The 21577-nt window shown below is 33.8% G+C and overlaps 1 protein-coding gene across 4 annotated transcripts in view; it reads left to right on the forward strand.

Moving 5' to 3' along the window:
- Nucleotides 1–21577, forward strand: part of CYP20A1 (cytochrome P450 family 20 subfamily A member 1) — a 59865-nt gene that overhangs the window by 37662 nt on the left and 626 nt on the right. For 3 of the 4 annotated variants that reach the window (XM_074340472.1, XM_019726861.2, XM_074340484.1), the window contains 3 exons: nucleotides 15–79; nucleotides 9711–9800; nucleotides 9950–20083. In XM_074340472.1, coding sequence (XP_074196573.1) covers nucleotides 15–79; nucleotides 9711–9800; nucleotides 9950–10100 — 306 coding nt within the window. In that variant the 3' untranslated portion in view covers nucleotides 10101–20083. Of the gene's footprint in view, nucleotides 1–14; nucleotides 80–9710; nucleotides 9801–9949; nucleotides 20084–21577 lie in introns of those variants that run through there. The other variant, XM_074340479.1, reaches the window with a different exon arrangement.

A 21577-nucleotide genomic window follows, 5' to 3' on the forward strand; every position in this document is an offset into this window, starting at 1 on the left:
TTTTTTCCCCACAGACCCTTGTCCTTTATGCCCTTGGTGTGGTACTTCAGGATCCCAGTACTTGGCCATCGCCATACAAGTATGAAATATCTGTCATTGTCATTGTGATTATTGATTTTTATGTGTTTGTGTGTGTTGTATTCCTTTTCTAAGTTTTGAGGAGAAAATTCAATATGTGACAATGATACAACAAAAGAAAGCCACTGACTTCCCTGTATATATTCTGCTCACTACTTTTTCTGTCACGAATCTGCTCTCTGCTACACTTTGTCTCTCCTATTACTACTTTTATCCTAAGATCTGTTTAATTACCTGATCTCTACAACTATCCTTTAATTTCAGTGGAATTTTGGAATTTGTTTTTTGGTTAAGTGGGTATTACTTACTCAGTTTCTTTGTTTTCCTGCTGTTGGTCTCAAATATTAAGCTCTTTAGTCAAATTCAGAAAACAGGTTTTGTGTGTATGTGTGTTAAGTATGAGAATGGCAAGGGAGGGGAAAGTTGAAGAACAGAGCTGTTTTTGTTTGCCTCCTAGATAGGCATTTAGTAAAATCTGCCTTAAGAAAATGGGTTAAGATTTATTGCCCGAGAAGGATATATATACTCAGTTGATTGGGGGTAAAACAGCTGTGTGCAACACAGGGGGACAGGGTTGGTGGCATGGTTGAAGCACTAGGAAACCTACTTCTGGAGGATAAGGATGGGGCAGTAAGTGTTCCTGTCATTTTAGTTTTTAATATTATAATGATATTAAAGGAAATCTATTAAGTGAAACAGCAATACCTCAAAATATGCTATAAGTAAAAACTAAGTAAATTTTATATTCCAAGTGGCTTTTATACCAAAGTTAAAGATATAATTGGTGGAAAATGTATGCTTATAATAAAAAAAAAACTGAAATTTCAAATTTAAAAATTTTTTTAACACGTTGCGTATGGCGGGGTTTAAATCCCTCATACCCCTCTGTTCCGGCAGGTTTTTAAAAGAAACTACTTTAAAATGCACTCTTCTCTTTAAAGTGTAAATGCTTCTATGTCATTTATTATTTTTCTATAAATAATAGATTCTACAAATAAATTATTCTATAAATAATTATTCTACAAATAATTCAATAAAATATGCAAAGTAAAAAGAGTCAACAGTAAAAACGAGAATTCTCGTTATCCGTCCTTAACGCATGGCTCAGAAAAAAACGAAGATTCTCGTGATCCGTACGCAAGGTGTTAAAAATTCTCATGGAAAAATGCCGAATTTTTGATAAATTTTAATGAAAAATATAAGAACTTTGCTGGAACTTTTGACACTGTTTCTATCCTTAAACAGGGGTTCTAGGGTTTCAAATTGAAAATGCTGAAAGGAATATATGTCAAAAAATGGAAATCACTTTTAGGAATCAAATGTAATCAAGTTTAGGAAATGTTAGTAATGATGCCGTATGCTAAGGAAAAGCTTTCTGAAGTTGGGCACCTCCTACCCACACCTGTGGAAGCCCCAGAGATTCATTACTGTCAGCACCTGAGATGATGCTTCAGAGACAATTCACACTAACAAAAATGTACATAGGACTAGGATAGATCCTGTGGAGACCATTAATTATAGTTTAAATTGAATTGCCACATAGAGGAGAATGAAGAGATTGACCTTTCCCCCCTAAACTTACTGTTCTTGAGGTCAATGTGTGATGTTACATATTTTTTTTTTATGACTGACTAGTATTCTACTGTATGGATGTACCAGAGTTTGTTCAACTTTTCATCCACTGAAGGATATTTGGGTTTCTAGTATTTTGCTATTATAAATGAAGCTGCTGTGAGCATTTGTGTACAGGTTTTGTGTGAACATAGGCTTTCATTTCTTTGGGTTAAATGTCCAAGAGTATAATTGCTGGGTTATATGGTTAGTGCATGTTTAGTTTTGCTAGAAACTGTTAGGCTATTTTCAGAGATTCTCACCAGTTGTGTTTTTTGAGAGATTCCTTTTCACTACAACCTCAGTTATTACAATAGCATTAACTATTATCACTGTGTTTTTTTTTAATTTTAGTTGTTCTAATAGGCATGTGGTAATACTTTATTGTCATTTTTATATTTTATTTTTGGGTGAATAACTGGCATTGACTTATTCTTCCTATAGAAAAATGTCTAGATATGATTTATTTAACGAAAAAAAAAATGCATAGAAGTGTATGATTACTATTACAATATTGGCAGTGTTTCAGAGCAAGAAACCCTGGGTCAAATCTATGATTTAAATGGATACTAATGTAAATACTATATATCAAGTGATGAACTATTATTAATTTAAAAAAACTGAAATAATACAAAATTCTTAACTGAAAAGAATGAAGGCAAACATCAATAACCTCACTATGGACTGGGACCAAAATGGTGAGCAGGTTCCTGAATTTCCCTCCTTCCACAGATACACTGAGTGTGTTGCTGCATAATAGCAATTCCCTCTTAGAGAAATTCAGAAACTAGCTGAGAGACTTCTATACCCACATTGTGGGAAAAAATACCCACATTGAAATGAGTAGGAAAGTCTGAGACACACTCTTGCCATAAATTCCACCCCCAGCACAGTGTCATCCAATCAGGAGGGATCCCAACTTCCATCTTTTCCCTGAGAATTGATGGTTTGGACTGCACAACTAGTACCCCAACTTTAAAGACTCCTTGTGCTCCCAAAACACCTTTGAAAGCCACTGGGACTTGTGTTCATGAGTCCCACAGGACTGCAGCAAACAAAGAAGCAGCTCTTACTGGGGGCATGATGGGAGCATAAGCATGCACTGTGGCTCTCCCCCAAGGGCTCAGAACAGGGGGGGAAGGCAACAATGCTCATCTCCCAGGCTTTCCCTGCAAGAAAGTTGACTGCATACTTTACAAGATGCTGCCTGAGAGTCTAGCTTTTAATTAGCACACAGCTAGGTACTGGCGGTGATCTCCCTCCTTAGGGAGCCCCCTTCAACAATAAAACCAAGTTACCAGTATCTCTGTACACACATCTAGTGCCCAAACTTTTACAGCTGCCATCTGAGGGACATGGCCCATATCACCTAGCTCATACAGCCAGTGGGTCTTGCATTCATAAGGCTCACAGGACTATAGCAAACAAAAAAGCAGTAACAGGCATGGAGGTACTTGCTATGTCTAGCCCCCAAGGTTCAATGCAAAGGGAGTTGGCAAAAATGCCTGTTGCCCAGTTTTTGTCTGGAAGGGGTTTGACTGCATACCACAGGCTGCTGGCTCAGGGTCTGACCTCTAATTACCACATATCTAAATGCTGACTGTGTGATCTCTCCCAGAGCTCGAAATAGCTAGTGGGCACTTTCACTGCCTTCTCTTTCTACCTTGGTCCAACAATAAAGCCAACTTACCAGTATCTCCCAGGAAGCAACTTGTCCCCACAGCTATCAGTCCAGCTTTTATGGCTGCCGCCTGAGGGATAAGCCCTAATCACCTAGCTGTGATAGCCAATGGGACTTGCATTTACAAGTCCCTCAAGACTATATCAAACAAAGAAACAGTTTTAAGATGGGTATAGGAGCACTGTCTGTGGCTATACACCTGGGCTCCACACAGAAGGAACGAACAAAAATGCCCATCTCCCAGTTTCTCCTTGGAAGTGGTTTGACTGCAGACTTTCTCAGCTCCTGCTTGACAGTCCATCTTCTAATCAGTCTGCGTCTAGGTGCTGACTGTGATCCTCTCCTTTTGGACATAGGCAGGAGTTGGCATACTCTTAACTACTAGGAGCCCCTACAAACAAAGACAGCAACTTGAATAATCACAAAAGTTTGAGAGAGAATCAGGAGCTCAATCTGGGCTAATTAATGAGGTTTATCTTTTACACGACACTGCTGTTAAGTCTGCAAGAGGTGGCTGTTTTATCTAATGTGAAAAAACCAGCACAGAGAGTCATAGAAAATGAGGAAACGAGAATATATTCCAAACAAAAGATCAAGATAAATCTCCAAAAACTTATCCTAATGAAATGAATGTAAGCTGTTTACACAATAGAGAATTCAGTATAATAGAGGTCAGGTGAGGAATCATGAACCAAGTGAGAATTTTAACAAAGAGATAGAAAACACTAAATAAGTATCAAACAAATCATAGAGCTAAATAGAACTGAAAAAATTCAATAGAGGGGTTCAACAGCAGACTAGGTAAAATGGAAGAAAGGGTCAGCAGACTTGAAGACAGGACAGTGGAATTCATTCAATCAAAGAAACAAAAAGAAAAAGAATAAAAAAGAGTGACGATAGCTTAAGGGACTTACGGGCAACCATCAAGCAGACAAATATACACCCTCTAGGTGTCCAAGAAAAAGAAGAAAGAGAGAGAAAGGTGCAGAGATAGCTTATTCAAAGAAATAATGACTGAAAAGTTTCCTACCAGAAAATAGACATCCAGGTCCAGGAAGCCTGAAGAGTACTAAAAAAGATGAATCTAAAGAGACCCACACCGAAACACATTATAATTAAATTGTCAGAAATTAAAGATAAAGAATCTTAAAGGCAGCAAGAAAATAGCAACAGGTTATGTACCAGGGAACCCCCATAAGACTGTCAGTGGATTTTTCAGCAGAAACTTGGCAGACCAGAAGGATGTGGGACAATATATTCAAAGTGCTGAAAGAAATAATTGCCAACCAAGAATTCTCTACCTGGCAAAATTGTCCTTCAGAATTGAAGGAGGTAAAAGAGTTTTCTAGAACAACAAAGGCTGAAATGTTAAAGGGAGTTCTTCAAGCTGAAGTAAAAGGATGCTAATTAGTAACATGAAAACATATGAAAAAATAAATTTCACATTTAGAAGTAAATTCATATATTTAAAATGAATACTCTAATATTGTAATGGTGGTGGGTAAATAACATAACTTTAGTATAAAGATTAAAAGACAAAAGTGTTAAAAATAACTAAAACTCAATAATTTGTTAGTGATACACAATATAAAAAGATGTAAGATGTGACATCAGAAACATAAAATCTTGGGGGAGAATGTGAAAATGTACAGATTTTGTATGCATTTGAAGTGAAATTGTCATCAATTTGAAATAGATGGTTATGATTGTAATATATTTCATGTAATTCTCCTGATAACAACAAAGCAAACACTTGTAGTAAATACACAAAGTAGAAAGAGAAAGGAATCAAAGTATTCCACCACCGCAAATCATCAAATTATAGAGGAAGAGAGCAAAAGAGAAAGAAAGGAGCAAAGGAACTATAAAACTGCTAGTACACAGTTAACCAAATGGCATTAGTATATCCATACCTGTCAATTTCTTTTACGTGTAAATGGAGTAAATTCTCCAATCAAAAGTTACAGAGTGGCTGAATGGGTAAAATAACAAGACCTGACTGTATGTGTCTACAAGAGACTCACTTCAGGTATAAGGACACATCGATTGAAAGTGAAAGGATGGAAAAAGGTATTCCATGCAAATGGAAACCAAAATGAAGCAGGGTAGCTAGACTTACATTAGACAAAATTGATGTTAAGCCAAAAACTAACAGGACACAAAGAACATCATTATATAATGGTAAATGCGTCAGTTCATCAAGAGGATGTAACAGTTACACGTATTTATACACCTGACATTGGAACACCTAAATAAATGAAGTAAATATTAATAGATCTGAGGGAGAAATAGGTAGCAATAAATTAATAGTAAGGGATTTCAATACCCCACGTTCAATAATAGATAGATCTTCTAGACAGAAAATCAATAAGGAAACATTGGACTTAAACTATACATTAGACCTGATGGAATAATAGATGTATGCAGAACATCCTATCCAACAGCAGCAGAATACACATTTATTTTAGGTATACATGGAACATTCTACAGCACATACCATATATTGGCCACAAAACAAGTCTTAATGAATTTAAGAAGATTAAAATCATATCAAGCATCTTTCTTACCATGGTAGGGGTTTTGGGACACAGGAGGAATCTCACTGAAAAAACAGCTGTAGGTATAATGTATATTTCCAAAGAATTGTATTTAACTAATGTTTTTATATAGGTAAATTTTCTCACAATGGTTTATTACAATTAAACTTGATACTTCTTTGCAAAGTGCTATAGCTTATAATGAACTCTTAAATAAATATCTTGTTGATGTCTTCATAAACCTCATTTTCTTAGACAATGTATACATACATAAATTGCTAATATTAGGAATGTGTCTAGTTTGTAAACCTAACTTATAAAATGTCACATTCTTTTTTTTTTTAATTCTTACTTGCTTTTATTGATTTTTTTAAAAATTAATGTTTATTGGGGTGACAATTGTTAGTAAAGTTGCATAGATTTCAAGTGTACAATTCTGTATTACATCATCTATAAATCATATTGTGTGTTCACCACCCAGAGTCAGTTCTCCTTCCATCACCATGTATTTGATCCCCTTTACCCTCATCTACCGACACATTCTTTTTTGATTAAATGTTTCAAAATCCCAGAAAAAAATTGTATTTTATTAGGAAAAAAAGATCCAGTATGAAATGGGAAATCAATTATAAGAAAAAACCGGAAAATTCACAAATATCTGGAGATTAAACAACATGCTACTGAACAATGGGTCAAAGAAGAAATCCAAAGGGAAATAAAAAATAACTTGAGACAAATAAAATTGAAAACACAACACACCAAAACTTATGTGATATAGCAAAAGCAGTTATAAGAGGGAAGTTTATGGCAATAAACACCTACAGTAAGTAAAAAGTAAGATCTCAAATGTACTAACTTTACACCTCAAGGAACTAGAAGAAGAACAAAGCCCAAAATTAGTAAAAGGAAGAAAATAACAAAGATCAGGGTGGAAATAAATGAAATAGAGACTAGAAAGATAATAGAAAAGATCAATGAAACTAAGAGTTGCTCTTTTGAAAAGGTAAAATTGATAAACCTTTAGCTATACTAAGAAAACAAGAGTGAAGTTTCAAATAAAACTGTAAATGAAAGAGAGACATTACAACTGATGACACAAATTCTAAGGATCATAAGAAATTACTATGAACCATTTTATGCCAACAAATTAGATAACCTAGAAGAAATGGATAAATTCCTAGAAACATAAAACCTACCAAGCATATGACAAAATTAAACATCCTTTCATTATGAAAACTTTAAACAAATTGGGTATAGAATGAATGTGCCTCAACATCTATAAGGCCATATATAAGAGGCCTACAGCTAACATCATGTTCAACAGTGAAATGAAACATTTTTCCTCTAAGATCAGGACAAAGACAGGGTTACTCTCACTACTTTAACTCAACATAGTATTGGAAGTTCTAGCCAGAACAATTAGTCAAGAAAAAGAAATAAAGGGTGTTTAAGTCAGAAAGGAAGAAGTAAAGTTGGTTCTTCTTGCAGGTGATATATATAGAAAACCCTAAAGATTTCACCCCAAACTGTTAGAACTAATAAAAGTACTCAGTAAAATTGTGAGATACAACATGAATATACAGATGCTCCTTGACTTATGATGGGGTTGTATCCCAGTAAACCCACTGTAAGTTGAAAATTTCATGTTGAAGCTGCATTTAATACACCTAACCTACCGAACATCATAGCTTAGCCTAGCCTACCTTAATGTGCTCAGAACACTTAAATTAGCCCATTGTTGGGAAAAATCATCTAACAAAGTCTTTTTTATAATAAAGTGTTGAATAACTTATGTAGTTTATACATATTGCTTTTGCACCATTATGAAGTCGAAAAATCCTAAGTCAAACCATCATAAGTTGGGGACCATCTGTATGAAACTTAGTTGCATTTCTATACACTAACAACAAACTATCAGAAAGAAAAATGAAGACAACCCCATACACATTAGCATCAAAAAGAGTAAAATACTTGGGAAAAATTCATCCAAGAAGTGAAAGATCTTTATACTGAAAATTATAAAATTTTGATGGCAGAAATTGAATAAGACTCAAATAAATAGAAAGATATCCTGTGTTCGTGGATTGGAAGAATTAATATTGTTAAAATATTCTTCCTAGCCGAAAGGATTTACAGATCCAGTAGAATTCTTATCAAAATCCCAATGTCACTTTTCACAGAAATAGAATAATTAATCGTTAAATTCAAATGGAACCACAAAAGACCCACAATAGCCGAAGCAGTCTTGAGAAAGAACAACCAAGTTGGAGGCATCACATTTCTGATATCAAACTATATTACAAAGCTATAGTAATTAAAATTGTATGGTATAGGCATAAAAAGCAGACAAATAGATCAGAGACACAAAGACACACAGAATGGAGAGTCCAGAAATAAACCCATGTATTTGTAGTCAGTTAATTTTCAACAAAGGAGGCAAGAATATGCGATGGGGAAAGGATAGTTTCTTCAATAAATGGTACTCGGAAAACAGGATATCCACATGCCTATCTTACACCAAGCAAATGGATAAGACTTAAATGTAAGACCTGAAACCCTAAAACTCTTGGAAGAAAACAGGTGGTAATAAGATCCTTCACATAGATCTTAGTAGTAATTTTTGTATTTGACACCAAAAGCAAAGGTAACAAAATTCAAGATAAACAAGTGGAACTATGTCACCTAAAATGTTTCTGCACAGCAAAGGAAACCATCAACAAAATGAGAAGGCATCTTATGGAATGGGAGAAAATATTTGCCAACCACGTATCCAATGCAGGGTTAATATCCAAAAAATATAAGGAACTATAACTCAATAGCACAAAACGAAATAACCTAATTAAAAAATGGGGAAAGGACCTAAATAAATATTTTTCCAGAGAAGACATGCAAATGGCCAACAGGTATATGAAAAGGTGCTCAACATTACTTATGGGAGAAATGCAACGAGAGATCAATCACCTCACCTGTTAAGATGGCATTATCATCAAGAAGACAAGAGAACAAATGCTGCTCAGTGAGGCTGTGGATGAAGGGAATCCCTTGTACGCTGTTGGTGTGAATGTAAACTAGTACAGCTACTATGAAAAATAGGTTCCTCAAGATAAAAATTGAGCTACTATATGATCCAACAGTTCCATTTCTGAGTGTATATCCGAAAGAAACAAAATCATCTTGGAGAGATATCTGTACTCTCATGTTTATTGCAGCATTATTCACAGGTATGGAAACAACCTAAGTGTCAATGGACGAATGGATAAAGATGTGATATACATGTGTATATAAAATAGAATATTTTTCAGCCTCAAAAACGAAGGAAATCTGCCATTTGCACACCATAGGTAAACCTGGAGGGCATTATGCTAAAGTGAAATGAGCCACAGAGAAAGACAAATACTGCAAGTGTCAATTATATGTGTAATCTAAAAAAAAAGTCAAACATAGAAACAGAGTAGAATGGTTGTGGGGGAAATATGGAGTAGCTGGTAAAAGGTACAAACTTTTGTATGATTTATCCTTTTATCTCATAAAATGGTGTAAACTCGTTACGATTTTATTCATTGCTGGTTCTAATGAAATATACTTTGCAATCTGTTTTTTAGAATAATAAACTAAGCAAAAAGAGACTATGTATATTCAGTAATTGGGGAACATAATAATAGGTGAAAATTAAATATAATAATGTGATAGCAGTTTCTATTTTCAGTAATTTTTAAACTTTATTACATACCTCTATTCTTACAGTGTAAATATGTAAAATACCAGTGGAGTTCTGTTGTGATTAGTCCAAATCTCCCTTTTAGGTTTGATCCAGACCGGTTTGATGATGAATCAATAATGAAAACTTTCTCCTTGCTTGGATTCTCAGGCACGCAGGAATGCCCGGAGTTGAGGTGAGATGATAGAGGAAGTAAAGTGAAAGGAAAGATGTCAGACTTTGTACTTATAAATTTGATGATCACTGTTGATGAGAATGAGCAGTCTATATAATTAAATTGTAATTGTTAATCTTCAGTAACCAGTCAACTTTCTTCCTGACTAGGTTTGCGTATATGGTGACCACAGTACTTCTGAGTGTATTGGTGAGGAGGCTACACCTGTTTTCTGTAGCGGGACAAGTTATTGAAACTAAATATGAACTGGTAACATCATCTAAGGAAGAAGCTTGGATCACTGTTTCAAAGAGATATTAATATTTTATACATTTAATTTTGTTGAAAATGACCACTTAGAAAATTTGCATTGAATCCTTTTTATAAACCAAATATCATTGTGCAATAAGCACCTACTAGTACTTTAAGTAAGTTGGATTTTTGTATATCAAATTTTCTTGATGCATGATACACATTTATACTTACTGCATCAAAATAGTGATAGTGGGAAGCTTTCTACTTTTTTGTCTTATCACTTTCTATACCATTGTTTTTGTATTCTTTATCTTGGTTTTCTTTCTCGCTAAGATTAATATTCCTGAAGAGAGAAATTATTTTGCACAATTTGGGGAATCATGTTTTCTGAATAATCATGAAAGAGAAACATAATCCTACTCCTTTTCATACTTCCAATAAATCACCTTAAAGGGAAAATAAAGGACTTCCCATAATTTTATTTCTTGGATTAATATTTTTATTTTCTGAGTATAAGTTAGTTTGTGTTTAATCATTGTTATTAGGTTTGAGTAATTCATTGGGTAACCTATCTTGTATTTGCTAATTTTATGCCTCTCTGGACAATAGTGTTCATTTCATGACTTATATAAAGCTCATCATTTTGAAATGTTCTGATCATTTTGAAAATAATACAGTTGTTTTTTAATGTGTTTTGAAGTGCTTCTCCTGAGTTACAAACTAAGATTGAGGCTTGTCTGTCCTTCTGTTTTGCTGGAAATCTTACTGGCACTAAATTATTCCACTAATTCTTAGTTGCGGAAAAAACAGAATTCCTAAATTTATTCATTATTATGTCATATACTTAAGATAATGAATTCATGATTAAGAAGTGAGAGAGCACTACGAAAATCAAATTAAAAAGAAAACAAAGGTGAGTGAAAATAATTGTCAAATATGTGACAGAAAGAGATAATGAAATATTACTTATAAAGAGGTCATACAAATTGCTAAGAAAACATACAATTGATAAATGAACAAAAGACATGAATAAACAACTTTTACAGGAGGAAATAGTTATTAAACTTTTAGAAAAATAGTCTCACTAGTAAGCAAAGAAGTATTGGGACTATTTCAAAAATATTTTAAGTATCTTTCAAAATTTACACTTTTAGTACTGATAAGTTTTATATTTAGCACTTTTTTATTGATAGCATTGTATTTTAGTCCCCTATTTTTGGTTACACTGTTCTTAAAGGATTCTTTTTTAAAATACATTTTTAAAGAAAACAACTGAAGGAAATATGCCAAGTGCAGATAGAGAGGAAAGGAAGAAAAATGATAAATATTTGCAAATGAGCTTATTTTTGACATTGCTGAATTTCACTTGTAAATTTAGTGTCAAGAATGGTTATTGAGTTATTTTATGCTGTGTTTATGGTTAGTTAACATTTTAGACCTAGTTAAGAGTGATTAACAATAGAATTTAATTAGATGCAGCCTTTATTTCTGACAAAAATATTTAACTTCTGGATAATTTAAATTCTAAAACTTTAAATCAAATGTATTCTTAGTTCCTAGCATCATGTTGTTTCTAGAAAGGTATGTTTCAAAATAAATTGGTAAATTTATTCCCACCCACCTATCATTTTCTATGTATTTGTGTATGTAGCACATCTTTCTTTGTTATCCAAGTACTGTTATTGGTTTTGAAACTGGCAGTGGTAGGTAAGAGTAGGCAATTTATATGTAAACCAAGTGTCGTAAAATCAGATGAGATAAGTGGAATTTTAAAGTGAGACTTGATCAGCAGTGATCAAGGCAAAAACAGGGCAGCTGAGCCAGAGTAAGGGCGTTGGCACATTGCCAATAAATGAGGCACTGTAACTACTAATGACTGGAATCAAGAAAAGTAGAAGATAGAAAAATCAGCTAATAAGTAAGCACATTTTATCCATAGTTACATGACAATCAAAATATTTTTTAGAAAATTAGCCTGAAGAGGATTTAAAAATATATATTGCTAATCATATATAAAATAAGTGAATGGTCACTATTCTTACTTGGCCCTTTGTATTTATCAAATGACTGAAAGTTTAGTAGCCTCAGTGTCACTGATGTCTCGTAGCATGACCCTAGCAGGACTCTTAAGTTTTGTAGCATTTTCTACAACTGGAACATTAGTATTCTTATCACTTAGAATGTAGGCACAAATTTTTGGCCTTCTTACTTTTCTTTCTTTTCCTTTTCCGATATTCTTGTTATGTTTTTCAACTTTAAAAATGTCTTTACTTCTCCATCCAGTCTATTAAAACAGTTATATTTTTGTACATCTAAGTTACTAAAGTCATAGAACAATATACTAGGTGTTACAATGAGCATTTAAGAAATAAATTATTCCACTATCCTAAGAAAAATCTCCAGTATAATTAAGTCCAAATTGAGATGGCATTTCAACTTTAAGAGGAAATCTTAAAAATCTTTGTTGTTTTTGGATTCGGGGGCTAACAGATTAAGATTCTTCCCTGAAGACATCTTAATTTTTTCTCCAGATTCCTAAAAAGCACAGTTAACCTATATAATGTACTTTTTTTCACATGTAATTTTGTTGACAGATTCAAAAACTTAAAAAAACACACTTCTACCAAGTGTGTAAAACTGAGGACATGACCAGTAGCATTAAGGACTTGTTTAGTAGCTGTGAGAAGATAGCTGTGAGAGAAATGGACACTATTTTCAGGGCAGGTTTTTATAATGTCAACAAATTGATACCAGTGACCTTATTTTTCTTCTTAGTCAGTCCTGTGCCTGTTTCCAAAGTTACTAAGACCAATGATTAAGGTAGAAGGGGAGGATTTGGGTTGGGAGGGGACCGGGTGTATGACAACAAAGCAGTTACTGTTACTACAGAAGTTAGAGGAAATCAGCACAGCCAGAAAGCCTTAATACAATGTTGCTTTGGACCTTTGTGAGTGACCTGCACAGATAAAAAGGAGTGAGGCTGAATCTTGCAAGTACTAGTTAAGCTGAAAGTAGAACAGGGGACTGGAACAGGCATTTGTTACAAACCAAATACTTTATATACCTATCTCATTTAGTCTTTAGAGCATAGCAATAGATTCAGTGACAAACTAAAATAGTTTTCATTCTTGCTAGAATACTATAAATGAAGATAGGTGAACTAGCTAAGAAACAGTAAAACATCTAAATCTTCAAATTATCTTAATATCTTCAGTGGGGTTTATTGGTGTATTTTATTCTTCTTTAAAAGCAAAAGTTTCAAATGATGTACTATTCATAATAGCTAAAGATAATGATTAAAAGAGTACTGTAACAGTAGTATTAAAAGAAACCTTAAAAAAGAACACTAATGCTGCCATCACAATCACATTTGTACAACTGTTTAAACTTCTTCCGTTTTCACATACATATATATTTTTACTTACTGTTACTATAACAATATGGTTAATTTTTGCTTAATGAAGTTTAAACATTTTCCTTTGTTATTTAATTCTTGTAAGGGCCTCAGGGAATATTCTTTTTTTGGGGGAATAGACATTTAAAATAGAAATCAATTTAATGTTTGATTTATAGAATTTTATGATAATGAATAGATATGAATGAGTAGATAATTTTAAAATTAGAGTTGGGAGCCATTTTGTAAAACATCCAGGAAACAAACAAAAGGCAGGAAATGCCATTCCTTTTTCCAGTTCCACTCCCCATTTAGTTTACAGTTTGGTGGCTGTCTTTCTAGAGAATGGGACTGGATCTTGTTATAGCACGTGATAAAATTCCATGAGCAAATAAGTCACAAATACCCTGTTGAGTAATTAAAAACCAAACACACACACACACACACACACACACACACACACACACACTTATTTACATCTAAAATACTTGCAAATTCTTGTTTTAATACTTAATACATGATAGTAAGGACTGAAACTGTGCTATCTCACTATTGTAACTGTATTATAGATAAAATTGTAAAGTGCCTGTCTCCAAAAAGGCAGTCAATAAATACTTTTGAATAAATAAATGAAGTCTTCACTGAGGTTTTCTGTGCATGTAGAATAAAGGAAATTATTGAAGTTACTTAACAGTTGACAAAGATTTCCAGGTAGCCAAACTAACTCTAATGCTATACTACTTTGTGATATGCTAAGTACCTCATTACCAGAAGTATTTAGGAATACTTTTGTGTGGATACCTTTCAGTGATGCCTGTATTCGGTGTGAACATAGATTTATAATAGGCTATAGTTATATAAAATACCAGTCAAAATAGTTGGTAAGCAAGTAGTCCTTTGTTCCTTCTATACCTTATCAGATCATCATTAAACCAGGAACTGTTTAGGGATCAGAATTTTTTTATTAGGTTAGCAAGAGCATTATTTCCCAACGTATGTCTCATAGAACACTGTTCTGTGAGATACTTGAGAAAGAGATTCTGGATCATATTCATTCATGCTCAGATTCTCCGTACTATATTTTTTCTCATATTTATAATGCATATTAATATATTGGAAGTGCTGAGAAGTTCTTTAAAGAAACCTATTTTAACACTAAATGTTCCAAATGTATTTGATGACGATATCTTTTTTTCCAGTTATACATATTATCCTATAAAACCGGTGTTTCATGGAAGTAGTGTTGTATAGAATAGAACCCATTTTGTCCACCATGATCAAGAGACAGATAGGAATCTCAAGGAACATCTATCTTAGGTAGCTCCTTAAACTACGCATGCTCCAGAGAGTCTCTAGATTAGCAATGATCATAGTCTTAGAACCAAACCACCTGAATTCCATATTCTCTCACTCCCTTACCTCTACCTCTTCTCTCTGTCAGAGCACATCACCCTCTAGCTCTGCTGACTCTCTCCTATACACCTGTCTTGACTTCCATTCCTATCTAAAGAAATGGGACCTCTTTAGTCCAGCAGCAGATTTTTACTGAGCACTTAATGCGGGTCAGGTCTCATGCTAGGCACTCGGTATCTATATTCCCAGTGAACAAAACAGACGTGACATTGTTACTGTGTTCTCTTTTTTGTGCTTCACCCAGAAGGGAGGACCAAAAATTCCTATGTCCCAAAGCTTAACCCTCTAGCACTCTAGGTCCTGGGTTTGGAAGCAGCTCAAGGACCCTTTAGGTTAGTAGCTCAAAGGGACACGGGAAGGACTTGTAGTTGACTACATGACGAAGAACACAAAGGCTTCTGTTACAGGCCTTGGGAAAGAAGCACAAGGAACTGTTGGAAGTCAAACCATTATTTTTGTTATTTTTTAGTGTATGAGCAAGATAATTAAACTACTGTGTTTCTCCGAAAATAAGACCTAGCTGGACCATCAGCTGTAATGCGTCTTTTGGAGCAAAAATTAATGTAAGACTCGGTCTTATTTTACTATAAGACTGGGACTAATACAATATAATATAATATAATATATAATATAATATAATATAATATAATATAATATAATATAATATAATATAATATAATACTGGGTCTAATATAATATAAAACTCAGTCTTATATTAATTTTTGCTCCAAAAGATGCATTAGAGCTGATTGTCCGGCCACGTCTTATTCTGGGGGAAACACGGTAGGCGTCTTGTCAAGGAAAACTGTCAACATTGATGCTAAATAGGAATACTGGAGAACTTTGAGAGCGAGAAGAAATAAAGCTCAGAATTGGTTTGAATAGGTCAAAGAGCAATATTTATTATAGTCATTTGTATGAATTGTTGCTTAATTACATGGCAGCATTAGGTGTGTTCAACTTTCATGATTTGTTGCTTGTGTTAGCAAGGTCATCAGCTAATAGATAATTGATTTTTAGAGCTTAAAAGGACCTTGTACAGATTATATGTCGTAGCCTGCTCACAATCTAAAAATTAGAGAAAGAAGCCTAGGGCTTCTGAGTGGTAATGTTATTTGGTTTTCTCTTTGATTTTTCTCACATCCTTCTGAAAATATGTGCCTAAGTCTATGCTTTGTTATATTCATAGGATTTTGTTAAGCTTTCAAGGAGGTGTAGATTCAGAAGGAAGTGGAAATTTAAAAAAATATTCTTGATACAGAACCTTTGAGGGAGATGCAAATGTGTTTTGAATGTTAAATTTACTTAGATTTAAAAATACTTATCTTCAAGCAAAGTTGCCATGGCAACCTTTCTTAATGTGTGTATAAATTTTATGTCTGTCTCTTTGAGGTTTTCATCATTCCCAATACAGGGTTTAATCACAAGAATTAGGCACTGTGGTATCTTTCTATCTGCATGGTGCCCTGTGGGAATTATACAGTTTTGGAAAATGCAAATCAAGCAATAGGGCAGTTCTATAGCACAGTGATTTTACCAAGATAAATGTCATCTTGTTCTCTTCAGAATCAATGACTGATCTGGTTTCAAACCCAAGATGAAATTTTACATAGAAGTTTGTTTTTTCTTATTCAGAGAATGTATCTGGGAGGGCCCTAGGAAGTTTGGGAGATTCTGGCCCAAATCTTTTGGTCAGGCCCAACACTGACCCAGCCCTGTTGGGACCATCTAAATCTAATCTACAGATCATCTAATCTAAGTCTAATGTAAGCTTCTTTACAATGGCCAGGCATGCACACAGAGATACCCCAATCTGGCAATGCTAGAGAGAAATGGTTATCAGACCTCTTCACTTCCTTTACCCTACTTCAGATACCCTTGTCTATCAGGCTCTATTTTGCATGTTGGGTGGATCAGGAGAAGGGTAGAGATTTTGGAGACTCAAAGTTTACTAGGAAGGAACGCTCATCCTTAATTCTGGAAAGACGAATTTATTTAGCAGTAGAATAAGGAGGTAGTCACTGGTACCTTTTAGTAACAGTACCTAGGACTTTTCCTTAAGAACTCTTAACATGGGTGCCTGAAATTTTCAGATGCTTGTTAAAGAGCTTTGTTTGTGTTTTATGTTTTAGGTCTTCTGTAGTACAGTTTTTAAAAATTGTTTTATAATAATTTAAGAACCCCTGAAGCCAGTTAATTAAGTCGAGGTAAGAAGTATGATCAATTAATTTGTTAGTTTTGTTTTACTTTAGTTTTAATTGATTTTTGGAATACTGTGTTATATTTAAGAGAATCCATGGATATTTTCTAATCCAATCCCCTTATATAAGGGAAATTTGTGCTGAAAAGGTTATGTTGTATGGGAATTTGCTCAGGCTCATACAGTTGTTTTTTTTTTTTTTTTTTTAACTTGTGCAGAGTATGATTTCCTTTTGGTTTCATCTTATTCTCTAAGGGAAGAGTTTAAAACAAAGAAAAGGCCCCCTCAGCAAAAAGAACTGGCTAAATTAGTATACTGTGTTATTGATAACTGAGAGAAATCAGATAATAGTCTCGTAAAAACAAACACTTGAAAAAAGATGTCCCACAGTCCAAGCTATGATGTTTATAAAGATTTTAGAGTTTATTGTAAGAGGCACAATCAGGGCTGACTACATAATTTGTGGGGCCCAATCCAAAATGAAAATATGAGGCCTTGGCCACAGTCACCAGCTCCCTGCAAATGCAGTCCTATTGCTTCCCTGGGCAGATGGCAGCAATGGTCATCAGCAGGGGTGCCCAGGTGGGGCCCAGGGAATAGGGAGCTGCTCACTGAGAACCTGTGTGGGAAGCAAGGAGGGAGCCTTCAAACCCCCAGTGTGCGCCATGATCCTGTTGACTTCACTTAAAAAACACAAATTCAAAAATAAAATTTTTAAGAATTTCACTATGTTCCCCTCAACGCAGTAATCTTCTAGCATAGGGCCCTTCTGAGAAGCAGGGTTCTGCAGGACTGCCCATGAAGCTCACATGGCATATCTGACCTCACATGGCATGGTGTATGACTCAGTGGTTTTTGAGGGCTATACTTTTTGGTTGCATGCTAATTGTCCTTGCAAACCCCACAAATGTCTTATTTATGATTTGTCATTATATGGCTTCAACCTCCTTAGGTTGTCTTAAAGTTATTTACAAATAGGCAGTAAATAGATGCCAAACTTAAAAAAAAAAAGAAATTTCATAGAACACATATTTTATGGAAGTTGCAAAAGTGCTCTGGTACACTAAAAATCTCATCTTAGACCTCATTTCACTGATGGAACTCTTACTTTCCTGTATTTTAATCATAATTGTCAAAGATTTTTCTGCTGGAAGGTAAAATGGTATTTTTCCCTGAAATGTCGTCATAAAATTATATGAAATATTTCAGTGATATGAATCATTCACTTATTCATCTGGGTAGACATTTAAATAATAGAAGTAGCTAACAGAAATCGGTGAGAAATACGTTGTTAATTCCTGTGGAGGAGGAAGGAAGAAATCCTACTGATATATCTTAAGTGTAGTTAAATTCAATGTTCCCTGCCATTTTAAAATATCAAAATTATTGTCCTGCTCCTTTCTTTCCAAGAGGCTACATAAAATTACTTTGACAAAGAAAATCATGAGTCATTCTTTTATTCCTGTTAACCTCTTTTACATTCCATTTCATCCACACGAGTGGTGAAGAATAATATCCTTATTCTCATCAACCTTGTACTAACTACACAAGTGAAATTTATTACCATGTACTCTGGTGTTTAGTTAGCAACCTTGTCAGAGTATAACCTTTTTTGCGATGTTATAGACAATGACAAGAAACAGATTCTTATAAAATAAGGTTGGCAGCTTTGGAAATCATACGTGCTGTAGGTAAGTTAATATTCAGCATACAGGTTCTAATGGTAATGCACAATCAGAAAAATTGGTACATTTTAAACTCTTAGCAATTCATATTATTAAATGAAGTTCAGTAGTTTTCAGTAATAAAAACCCAGTTAATACAGTTTGAGGCTTGAAGTTTTATAAAATCTTTAACATAATTTAAAACAAAAGTGTGAACAAAAGTAGCTAATTTTAGCAATCTAATTTTTGGGAACTGATTGGTGATCTGTCTGCTGTAATAGAACTTTTATCTGCTTTATTCGTTAGCTCTGAAATTCATCTGTTTCTTGTGGGGAGGGATATGTAAAGCCAATTTTAGTAGGAACTAAAGAATTGAAGAATTTTTATTCTTGAAAAACATGCCTTTCAAGATAAACTGTCTACTCCATTGTTATACCTATACACAAAGATACATTATCCTGAATAATTGCAGGTTTATATTCACTCTCATGGTTTAATGGAAAAGACTTTTTTCTCTTTTTATCTTTCTCAAGGAAGGGAGCTATTTTGTTGTCTTTCACAGGAAACTATTATAGATTACTAAGTACTTAAATATAATCCCTCCAGGTTGTATCTCGGTATATGGTATTTCCTTTCTATATAAGAGTTAATTTCTTCTTCAAAAATGCTTTTTATTGGGTATTGGATTATATGAGGGGATTATCATTGATTTTGTTTGGTATGCTATGAATACTGTGGTTATGTAGCAAAATGTCCTTATTTTTTAGAGATATGTTCTAAAGTGTTTAGGGTTTAAATGTCATGATTACTATAATTTTAAAATTCTTTAGCATAAGAATAAGGTAAGGTAAAATGGCAGCTATTATTACATCTAATGAATGGGTATTTGTGTATTCATTATACCATTCTCCATACTGTATGTTTATCATTTCCATAATAAAGAGACTAAAAATTAATTTATTTCTTAAAATGTGGATTCATACAGCTATAAATCATGGAATGCTCTATTGCACAGTAACACTTTTTAAAAAATAGTTTGGTACCTTTTTAACCATTAAATGAATATCCCTAAAATTGAGACCAAAGTTTGTATCGCTAAAACTGAAACCAAAGTTTCAGATGATAAAGCTTATCTAAAAATATAAATCTTAGTTTCCAGCCATCTTGATTATATACAGAACATTTGTTTCAAGATTTAGTATGTTCAAATTGTATGTACTTGATATTAAAATTTTCTGATTGTCTCAAATCTGATTAAAACCCAGAAATGTGTATAAATACTATGAAAATATTAGTCACTGATAATTATTTTTCTTGTTTGGGGTGAGAATGGGAACTCAGTTAACCATGTCTTTGAATAAAAAACTCTGCTTGCGTTTCTACTGAGTACTGTGTGGTATCTCTAACAGGGAAGTTAATTGCACAAAAAGGAATTCTTAAATTTCATTGAAATATACATTCACATATACATATTCATTCATTGACATATATTTTATGTATACGTAAAATTATATACATATATATCAAATTTGGTGTTGCCTGATAAAATCACATAGCAGCCAAAAAACTAGTTTTGAAATTCTCAAGGTAAGAAAGAAAAACTGTCCAAAGTATCTTCATGGAGAAGAAAGACATTTAATAGTTTCTTATTTACTCGTTTCCAAGCATTTAATGTACAACTTGGAAAGGTGATAACCATTACAGGAACTGCCATTGTGTGGATATGAAACAGCTGGTATTATTCTTTAGGTGCCATAGATGCTATTTATTCTCTAGTAAATTTAAAAAATGTATGAGAAAATAACAGTAAATACTAACCAACCCTTTTACTAATGTTAAGGATACTAAAGCCGATAGGTTGATGTCATTTAAAAGAGAGACTGAAAATTTGGGGGCAGAGAGTTAATGATGAAAACAATGTTTATGAATAATTAGCATGTCGGTGTGCAGGAAGAATCTGAGGGGAAAGTTTGGAGTGAACAGTTCTATCTTCTAGATATTGTAAGACAAGCAATGTAAACAGTTGTTATGCAACATTTATTTCTTTAGAGCCCACACTATCAGACACTGTATGTCCTTTACCTTACTTTCCTCATTTAAGGATAGAGTTACGAGCACGATATACATCGGGAATTCCACAGACAGTGCATATTTATTTCAGCAGAAGAATTTGACACTTTCTCACCAGCCTTGTGACTAGGAATGTTGACATGTTGGATAAGTGTAAGTCTAAGGCACATTCACAACTGGCCAAATTTACTGTATTTTGATAATGGCTCCAAACAACTACGTGAGCTTATAGGTGCAAGCCATCAGGCTCTCTTCTTGGCTTTGAGTTGTTCAACATTCTTATTCAAATTGGGGATAAAGCGAAGGTGTAATTATTGTAACTAAATACAAAGAACTGTATTTAAATTTAAAAAATTAGATTAAAAAAATTAGATTAAAAAACTATGTGGCATGACTGGCTTAATATGTAAAAAAATGTAGGCGGTTTTAATGTTTTGAATTAAGCTGATAAAATTACTTTAAATGTCATCTTGGGCTGCATTAATAAAAGTATTCTTTCTAATTTGGGGAGACTGGACTCTTGAAAAATAATGCATGTTCATTTTAGAAAATTAGGATGAGCAAAAAAAACCTCTACAATTGCACCACTGAGATAACAGATAAAGACACATGTACTTTTATAGATCTTGTGGTTTGTCTTCCTTTTTGGTTAAGTTATCTTGGTGGCAGCAGAAGTGTCTATGTCCTTGGGTCCTCAGATTCCACCGAGTAAAACTCTTTTAGTGGAGAGTCCCAGCTGCCAGAAATTGGAATCATAGATCTTCAGAGCCAGAGAGCAGTTTCATCTGCGTCAGCTGGACAC

Source organism: Rhinolophus sinicus, linkage group LG01 (assembly GCF_036562045.2).
Source record: "Rhinolophus sinicus isolate RSC01 linkage group LG01, ASM3656204v1, whole genome shotgun sequence".
Lineage (NCBI taxonomy): Eukaryota > Metazoa > Chordata > Mammalia > Chiroptera > Rhinolophidae > Rhinolophus > Rhinolophus sinicus.